A 9,556-nucleotide genomic window follows, 5' to 3' on the forward strand; every position below is an offset into this window, starting at 1 on the left:
GGTTATTTCATATTTTCATTTACTTCTCAAGGACTTGAACACTTTCTGCAACATTCTCCCTGGGGGTGAAAAAAAAGAAGAGAAAAGGAAGAGAAAAAAGATCATAGAACAGTGGTCACAAAAATCTCCTTTAAAAGAGGCCAGGTCATTGCCTGTTGCCAAGGTAATCAGTTAACTGGATTACTGTATCAGTTTTTGTATTTAATCCTTGAAGGTAACATACAAATAATGTATCTATCTATATATATATATATATATATATGTGTGTATGTACATATATATTTAATATGTCTATTATATATGTAATATATATAATATAATCTGTAATGTTTTAAAATACACAAATACATTATTCCCTTTCCTATACCTTCATTTCTTCCCCATTTTTCTCATAAACATATGTGCATATACACATATTTCCCATAAGCATAAAATGGGTGGGGGAGAGGGATAACATGTAACCTAATCAAAGGTAGATTCAATGACTTTGATCATAAAGCAACCGTGAGCTGAAAGTCAGGAAATCCAGTTCTAACTAAATTCTGCTAATTAACAACAGTGTGATCTTGATGCATCATCTCTCCTCTTTTGACCTCCGTTCTCTTAGCTATTAATTTAGGAGTTTGTATATGATGCCTTTCAAAGTCTCACTTAGTGAAAAAGTCAGCAGAATGCCTCAGTCATTCATTTACTCAGTGAGCATTCGCTGAATACTTAACTGCTCCAGCTGTTGCAGGCAAACATCCCTTTTCTCTTCAGGCATGTATTTTGACAACAAGAGATGGCGACCTAAGTGATTGAGTTGATGAGGCATATTAGAAGGGGGTAAGTGGTTTTGGAGAATAATAAAGCCATGTGGATGGGAAATGTTGTTGGGAAGGGGGTTGCAATTTTAAATAGGAGAAATCTAAAGGAGGGGAAAGAATAAACTGAGTGGATTCTGGGGGAAAAGCATTCCAGGCAGAGGCCCTTAAATTTCAAGAGCGTCAAGGAACCCAGCGTGAGTGAGAGCAGAGGGCTCCAGGGGAGAGTGGAGTTACCTCAGGAGGTGGTTCTCTGAGGCCTTTCACTGGGAGTAATTTGTATTACTTGGAAAGGTTTGGAGCAGAAGACTTGCAATATCTGACTTATATTTTAAAAAGGCCATTTTAACTGTTGTATCGAAAACCGAATGAAGGAGCACAGGGTGCCATGGTAGAGAATAGAAGGAAGGCCATACATAGGCCCGTGGCTCAGACCAAGCTGGTCACAGAAAAAAATGGAGCAAAGCGGTTGGATTTTTCGTATATTTTGATGATAGGACTAACAGAATTTGATGATGGATTGAATGTAATAGAAGACAAAGGGGAGTCGAGCATGACTCTGTGGCATTTTGCCAGAGGAACTGAAAAAATAGAATTCCCGTGAATTGAGCTGAGAAGTGTAGCATAAAAGCAAGCTTCAGGAAGAAGAGAAGCCTTTCAGATTTGGACATGTTATATTTGAGCTACCTAATAGATACCCAAATGAATATATCAAGAAGATGGCTGGCATATATGGCTTCAGAGTTCTGACTGGAGAAGTAATTTTGGTAGTCATCAGCTTTTAAAGGGCACATGGCTCATTGATGGAGTGAGGGCAGGCAGAGGAGAGGTCCAAGCATTGTGCCTCAACATTGCTTACTGGGGAGATGAGAAGAATCAGAATAGGATATTGAGAAGGAGAGGCCAGCGAGACAGGAGGAAAATCAGGTGAGTGTGGTGTCCTGGAGGCCACAGAAAGAAGGCATTTTAAGGAGTGAGCACCTTCTTCATATGTTGCTGGTAGGTTACGTGAGACAGTGACTGGGAATTGACCGTAGGAGTTTAGCAAAATCTAGTGGAGGGATGGGGCCAGAAGTCTTATTTTTTAACAGTGAGTTCAAGAGAAAATTGGAGAACAAGAATAGGAGTCAGCTAGTACACACAGCTTTTCATGGAATTTGTGAAAAGGGGAGCAGAGAAATGGGCAATAGCTCGGAGGCACACGGGGTCAAGAAAGGGTTTATTTAAAGGCAAGAGGAACAATCACAAAATGATAGTGTTTGTATGCTGATGAAATGATCCAATAAAAGAGGAAAATGGAGAACCTAGGATAAGTAGAGGAGAAATTAAATAGGCAGAGGAGAGGCGCCTGGGTGGCTCAATCGTTTAAGCTTGTGACTTCAGCTCAGGCTCAGGTCATGATCTCACGGCTCGTGAGTTCAAGCCCTGCATTGGGCTCTGTGTTGACAGATTGAGCCTTGCTCCTGCTTTGGATTCTGTGTCTCCATCTCTCTCTGCCCCTCCCCTGCTCCTGTTCTCTCTCTCTCTCTCTCTCTCTCTCTCTCTCTCTCTCTCTCTCTCTCTCTCTCAAATATACATAAAACATTAAAAATAAGTAGGCAGAGGACATGGGGTCTAGTGCACACATAGAGGGGTGGCCCTTCCTTAGGAGCACGGAAACAGTTCATCCATAATGTAATAGGGAGGGAGGGAGAAAGAGAGAAAGGAAGAGAGGGAGGGAGGGAGGAAGGGAGGAAGGAAAGGGAGGGAGGAAAGCAGGGAGAGGGGGAGGGAGGAAGGAACGGAGGGAGGGAGGGAGGGAGGGAGGGAGGAGGAAAGGAAGAAAGGAAGGAAGGAAGGAAGGAAGGATGCATGAGGAAAGCGCTGGTAGGTGAACCACTAGGGGAACTTATGGAGGTTCTCTTATAACTTATTTTATTTGACATTAGGAAAGTGAAGTCATCAGTTCAGGGTGAGAATTGGGAAATGAGTGTTGGAAGTTTGCAGAGAAAGAAGATACTAAATACTTGTCTAACAGTGGTCTAGGGCACTTGTCTTACTTGGTCTAGGGCAGATTCTCAACCTTGTTGACACAGGACTGGATAATTCTCTGTTGTAGGAGACTGACAAGGACACTGTAGAATGTTTTGTGCATCCCAGGCCTCTACCTACTACGTGATAGTGGCATTCTTTCTCCTCCTCCCCTCTCATTGTGCCATCCACAAGTGTCTCCAGTCATTGCCAGATGTCTCTGGGGTCAAAATTTCCCCCACTTGAGACCAGGGCCTAAGGAAATGCAGTGCGATTGTCAGGAAACATTAACAGCATGGTTGAGGTTCATATTCATGAATTTAACATGAGATCATTCAGCATTGTTGTGTTATATGCAGTGTGCAGGTGCAGGCACAGAATAAGCAGAAAGTAAGATTTAACAAGGGGTGGGGTTTTGCCAAATGAATACAATGAAGAGAGAGGAGAAGAGCCAAGGAGTGATTTCAGTAATTGATCATGAGATTTGTACTGGGTGAGGATGAAAGGGAAGATGGTGGGAATGCTAGATTATGAGTCCAGTTGGGGTCAAAGGATTTTGGCACTGGGTTCTAGAGAGAGTGACGCATGTTAGGGGTTTTCAGAAATAACCTACTCTGTGTTGGTGTCTAGGAAGGAAATCTCAGATGGAGGAAGTGCAGGACGAGCTCATCCACAGACTCACCATTGGTCGGAGTGCCGCACAGAAGAGGTTCCACGTGCCACGGCAGAACGTGCCAGTTGTCAATATCACTTATGACTCCACACCAGAAGACGTGAAGACATGGTTACAGTCAAAGGGGTTCAGCCCTGTGTAAGTGTCTCTGGGAATACTTTACACTTCTTTGTGTAAAATCTGCCTTCTTTTCAGTTTGGTCGCTAAGACGCCACAAATGACTCTTTAAAACTTTGGGGAGCCCAGACTGCACATGTTCCATGCTCAGGAAATAGCTGTAGATATTTACAGCTAAAACTCTATACTATAATAATAACTACAATTTGGTGGTGCTCTATTTTGTAGGTGATGTTGTCTCCTTACCATCGGTCCCTTAAGCAAACTGTCAGTAGCTCTGAGGTGGTAGCTTCCTTTCCCTCACATCAGGTTACACAGGGTAGGACAAAAGACTTAGCTAGACTCCCCAGACCGTGGAGGACATATCTTTTTATCGACTGCAAAATGTAGATTCTCAGCCAAATAAAAAAATAAGTTACCTATCGTAGATTATAACATAATAGAGCTTTTCCCTTGGTAAACCCATGGTAAAGATTCTATTTATAGTCTAAAAATTTGAAAATAATAAATGTGTATTTGATACAATGAACTATTTCAGTAATACATATTTAAGGGAACTTTAATATTATAAACTCACATACCCAACATGAGTGAATGAGATACACAGGTTAGTCTGTTGCCCGGTTACTAGAAAGTTATCTGTTTCCCCTATGAAGCACCGTATTTCAAGGAATTGGTACTCAACAATAATGGTACTAAACACAATCAGCTCCTTTTTGATACTTCATAATCATCTTATATAGCCTCAAGGTCATCATCACGAGAGTCCCTTGTTAGTGCTGTAATAAGTACCAAAGTACCATTTTATAAGAGTTTCATTGTATGGAACACTTGGAAAAGAGAGGTTATAGCAGGACCAGAAATTTTTTTCTTTTGTTTTAGCTAGATAATTAAAAAAAATTTTTTTTAACATTTATTTATTATTGAGAGACAGAGCATGAGCATGGGAGGGGCAGAGAGAGGAAGAGACACAGAATCCGAAGCAGGCTCTAGGCTCTGAGCTGTCGCATAGAGCCCAATGCGGGGCTCAAACTCACAAGCCACGAGATTGTGACTCGAGCCAAAGTTGGACACTCAGCCGACTGAGCCACCCAGGTACCCCATGTTTTACCTAGATAATATTTTTAATGCTGCATTTCTTTTTCTTTCTTCTGTGTTTTTCAGGACTGTCAATAGTCTTGGAGTATTAAACGGTGCACAGCTTTTCTCTCTCAATAAAGATGAACTGAAGACAGTCTGCCCTGAAGGGTCCAGAGTCTTTAGCCAAATCACTGTACAAAAAGCTGCGCTAGAGGTAGGACTTGTCAACCTGAGGTGGTGTTTTTCTGCATTAATCAGGAGAGTGGTCTGCAAATTGAAAGCTCTGAAATCAGCTGTTGATGTCCACATTGGTTATTTTCCCTTTCACAGAGAGCTGAATTAAATTTGACTCAGCTTTTACAATTTATCCTTGGAGACCATCAATGACCATTTGCAGGAAGATTAATTTATCATAAATGCTCCTGTAACATGAAGCTTGGAGCATATGCTTTTGAACAGTTAATGAAAAGCCCAATGTGCTGATTTTATATGCATTAACTACTTCTGTAGGAATTTAAATTTTAACACGATAATGGACATTCACTTCTAAGTGAGTAAATGCCTTAAGAGGCCAGAACTCTTTGGCCTGTTCTTAATATTGAGTTTGGAGGATTCCAGTAGGTTAGTGGTTTTAAGGTCTTAAAACTCTGGCTTTGTGTCTTAGGTCTTGTTATATATCTAAATAATCAGAGGGACAATAGTAGGTAGGGATCCCTGAAAATAGTGCTGAAGAGTAATTATTTAGTCCTAGCTGTGTGTACGAAAGGAAGAGAATGAATGTTTTTTAGATTGAATATCCTTAACCTTCCAATATCCTATTCTTCTTAAAATGGGCTGTGTAAGAGTAGTAGTTTCAAACTGTTACATCTCACAGCTCTTAATAACTTTCACAAAATTATGCTTCGATTCAAATGAAAGGATATTGGCTTTGGTGTAAAATTGATACATAATTCTCTCTAGCAGGTGTATCTTCTAAATTCAACAGTTAAATAAGTCAGACTGAAGTAGCTTCATGCATGCAGCCCTGTAACCACTCTTAGGAGAAATTTTATTTCCTTGGAAATGTTTCCTATGGTCCTGATCTTGGGAGTTCCATATTAGATGAATCCCCGGGGTGTTCTGTATTAGGCTTTCTTTCTATTGAATATGAATAAGAACTATATCTTTTCTGAGGCAGTTTTTTTTACCATTATATATTTTAATCTTATTGAGAGTATATAAAATTACTTCTTAAGAGTAGGATAGAAAGTTCCAGAATTCCCGAATTCCTTGGTTTCAGACTGCCTATACTTTGTCCTCAAAAGTATCTCTTGATCTCTGGCTGCCATTCCTCTGGATGTGAGCTGAGGCAGACTGAGTACCTGAGGTTCTTCACCTTCCTCAACTGCCTTCCCATTATACCCTTCTCTTGCATCTAGTCCATCTTTTACATTACTCATCTGAGTTGCCAGAAACTTTCATTGATGAGAGCAGAATAAGGAGGATGCACAGGGATCGTAGGTAGGGCTTGGCAAGGAGGAGAGCTGACATGATGTCAGAGGGTCAGAACCTTCGTGTATTCTGAAGGGAACTTTGGCGTATTCTGAGCCCAGTCTCTGAGCCTAATTTAGAATCCCCTAAAGGCAGATGAACATCTTGCTGGACTTAAGAGGGTTCTTTGATAATTCACCATCTTATCATGTTTATTGTATACATATTTTCTTTCTCCCAGGGAGTCTGGGGCATTCCACATACATTATTAATTTATCTTTATCATGTTCAAGTAAAAGAGTGAATGAATTGCCTTAAGACTTCCCATAAATGAGAAAATGATACATGTGATGGATTAGTGAAGTCCAGAAGCATCACTTACATGAAGGGCAGCCTTCAGTTTTCCCCAAGAGATATTAGAGGAAAAACAAAGGACTTTTACCCTGAACCATTTCATTACATGACCTGCAGCTTGCACAAACCAGTAACCATCTTGTCTGACCATGTTTAATTTTCAGGATAACAGCGGCAGCTCTGAGTTGCAAGAAATCATGCGAAGACGACAGGAAAAAATCAGTGCTGCTGCTAGTGATTCGGGAGTGGAATCTTTTGATGAGGGGAGCAGTCACTAATTTGTTTTTAAACTCCATTGAAATGTTTGGCATTATTCCAGTGTGCTTTGTTTTAAGAAGCCATGAAGGGAATGTCAGATCCTTATTTCTTGGAATACTTAATTTATCACCATAAAGAAACAATGCAAACATAAGAAATCAGAGGACTTGTTTCCTGGCCTATTATTTTTATTAAAACTGAATGATTTTAATAGATGTTCTGCCCTTGGGAAATATTTTGCCTACTTTACCAAGGTCAGATTTCCTTTATTGGATTAATTATTTCATCCCCATCTCAGTGGATAAGCCAGCATTTTTTTTTTTTTGACAGTGGTGAATTTATTTCTTGCAGCAAAACAAAGATATTGCCCATGATTTAAAATCTGTTGATTTCAGTTTTGCCCATGACTCTGGTGTCTGTCATTCAGAGTGTAGCTTACTGTAGGCTAGCCTCTGCTTACTTAGGTCTCTTCTTTGACATACTCAATGATAGAATTATTTAGATTTATTTAAAGTTCTTAATGCCAACAGTTTTTTAAAAAAATCAAAACATTTAATGAACTGTAAAATACAACAAGGCCTTGGACATGCAAATATAAACCTATGGAACATTCCCAAGACATTTTATGTATCATGGCTCTGTTGATCACAACTCCTTGTATAGCCTGTGTTTTGATTTAGTTTATATTCTGCTTATTATCTATATTGTGTTCTTATATATGAGAAAGCACAAGTGGAAAAGAGGTCATATACTGTCAGAACGTATCACAGGAAGTAGCCCACATTCTACTGGTGTGTGGTGTGCGTTACAGTATTTTGCTAATGAAAGCCTCAGTTCTGAATATTGATATAAGTAGTTAAATGGATATTGGGGCCATTTTATGTGTTTATCTGTGTCAAGTTTTTCTGGTAATAAGAAACACTTAATTTACACATATTTTAATCCTGTGAAAGATTCTAGATAGAGAAAAGAAAGATACTTAACCTTCAACAAATGTTATTTTTGGAAACACAATTTTTGTCATTAAATGTTATATTATTTCACATATATAAAACAGATGTTATGTAAGAATGTTGTATATTTTAACATAAATCCATTTAGAGAGATTATCTAGATTCATTAATTTTCATAGTGCCTTTTTCACATGAGTCAGCTGGAAAGTCTGCAATAAACAGTATTTGCTGTATGTTAATAAATGGCTTCTGTCTCATTGACAAATGGGGTCTTTGGTATGTAGACTGTGGATCAGGGTTGAATGGAATGGGAAGAACAGAGACCGCCCTTTTTTTATTTGTTGTGTTTTTGATTGATTTCCAGTATATTTCGGAGTGGGTAAAAACCATTCTAGAATACTTTATTCACTGGTTTCTCTTCTTTCCACCTCTCTTGTTTCATTATCTTTTCCTTCTACCATCTAGTCAGAACTGGTCACAGTAGTAAAAACAAAAGTGCACAGCACTTACGATTACTAAGTGCTTCCACAGAAATGCTTCCTGAGGTTTCTGCAGTAACTCTCTGAGTTTTATTTTGTAGATAAGGAAACAGCTTCCTAGGTCTAATTTCCTCCCAAGAGAATGATGAACATGACTCTAGATCTTTTCCATGTCGTAAGCATAGGCACACATTTATAACTTGGCCCTTATTGAAAATCTCTGAAAATGTGGAAAATTTTCTCTCGATAAGACAAGAGAAAACAGATAGGAAAGGTGAGATAACCTGAGTGTATTGTGACATAAGTGATATTACAAGAACTGGTGTAATTTATAAGGATGTCCTTATGCTATAAAACTCCAATGGAAAATAGCACCACAGTGGTGATTACAGGAAGCAGTTACCTCCTTCTGGGCTCTGGTAACAAAGGGGAGAACTGGGCTTAACAGAATTTCGAATCTTTGAGGGAGAGGGACTGCAGACTTTGGATCCAGACATCTGAGGAGTTTGGTCTGTGGTACCTGAGAAGTTTAGAGGAAAGACCCCACAGCTGGTACACAAACCTCTGAGACGGAGGCACAATCTGTCTGGTGCCATTGCCTCAGGAATTCAGATAAGAATTCAGCTGAGAAAACAGTGAAGCAAACCCACAGAGCTGGGATGCAGACCTCAGGAGACCACGCCAGCCAGCTGGTACTCAGATTTCCTTGAGGGCACAGTGAGGCCGCTCGGGAGTGTGGGGGGAAAACAAACAAACCGGTAACTGGAACCTGCTGGGGATCAATTGCTACTTCTAGAGTAAAGAACTATTATGAGGGTGATGTTAATATGATCAGGAAGTAAAACAGAAGGGAGCAAGTGCCTTGCCCCCTCTAGCTTCTTGTCTGCCTGTAGCACACTCCTTGGGCAGAATCCGTTGGGAACACACCTGGCAAAGCCCCAAATCATAAAAATGAGAAAAGGGGTAGATTTGAAAGAGCTCAATAAACAATCCATTCCAGTTCTGGCTACTTGGCCTGTATACTTACTCTTCTATACTTATTTGAGATTCCATCTAATAATTTTTAAAAGTTCATACTTTCACCTAACAAGATGCATTCATCCTTCTCTTGTGTAAATGGTATTTAACTTAAAGAATTGGTTAAATAGGCAAAAAGACAACACTGAGTAATAACAGGACGCAGCTTCCACACCTTGGTCTGGGGGAGCAAAGGAAGGGTTTGGGTTTATTAGCGTTTAGAAGTCTGGGGGAAGGGACCTAGAAATCTTGGATCCAGAGCCTTGGGGGAGGCACCGTCTGGCATTGGTGCTGGTGCTTCAGGAGCACAGAGGAGAGATGCCATGAGGAGCTGGGACAGAG

The 9,556-nt window shown here is 40.0% G+C and overlaps 1 protein-coding gene across 4 annotated transcripts in view; it reads left to right on the top strand.

The window, feature by feature from the left end:
- Positions 1-7,979, top strand: part of EPS8 (EGFR pathway substrate 8, signaling adaptor) — a 128,490-nt gene extending 120,511 nt beyond the window's left edge. For 2 of the 4 annotated variants that reach the window (XM_040488814.1, XM_040488815.1), the window contains exons 19-21: positions 3,444-3,624; positions 4,768-4,897; positions 6,672-6,785. In XM_040488814.1, coding sequence (XP_040344748.1) covers positions 3,444-3,624; positions 4,768-4,897; positions 6,672-6,785 — 425 coding nt within the window. Of the gene's footprint in view, positions 1-3,443; positions 3,625-4,767; positions 4,898-6,671 lie in introns of all 4 variants that reach the window. The other 2 variants (XM_040488817.1, XM_040488818.1) reach the window with 1 other exon arrangement.
- The last annotated feature ends 1,577 nt before the right edge of the window (positions 7,980-9,556 follow it).

Source organism: Herpailurus yagouaroundi, unplaced genomic scaffold (genome assembly GCF_014898765.1).
Source record: "Herpailurus yagouaroundi ecotype Mexico unplaced genomic scaffold, PumYag 166, whole genome shotgun sequence".
NCBI lineage: Eukaryota > Metazoa > Chordata > Mammalia > Carnivora > Felidae > Herpailurus > Herpailurus yagouaroundi.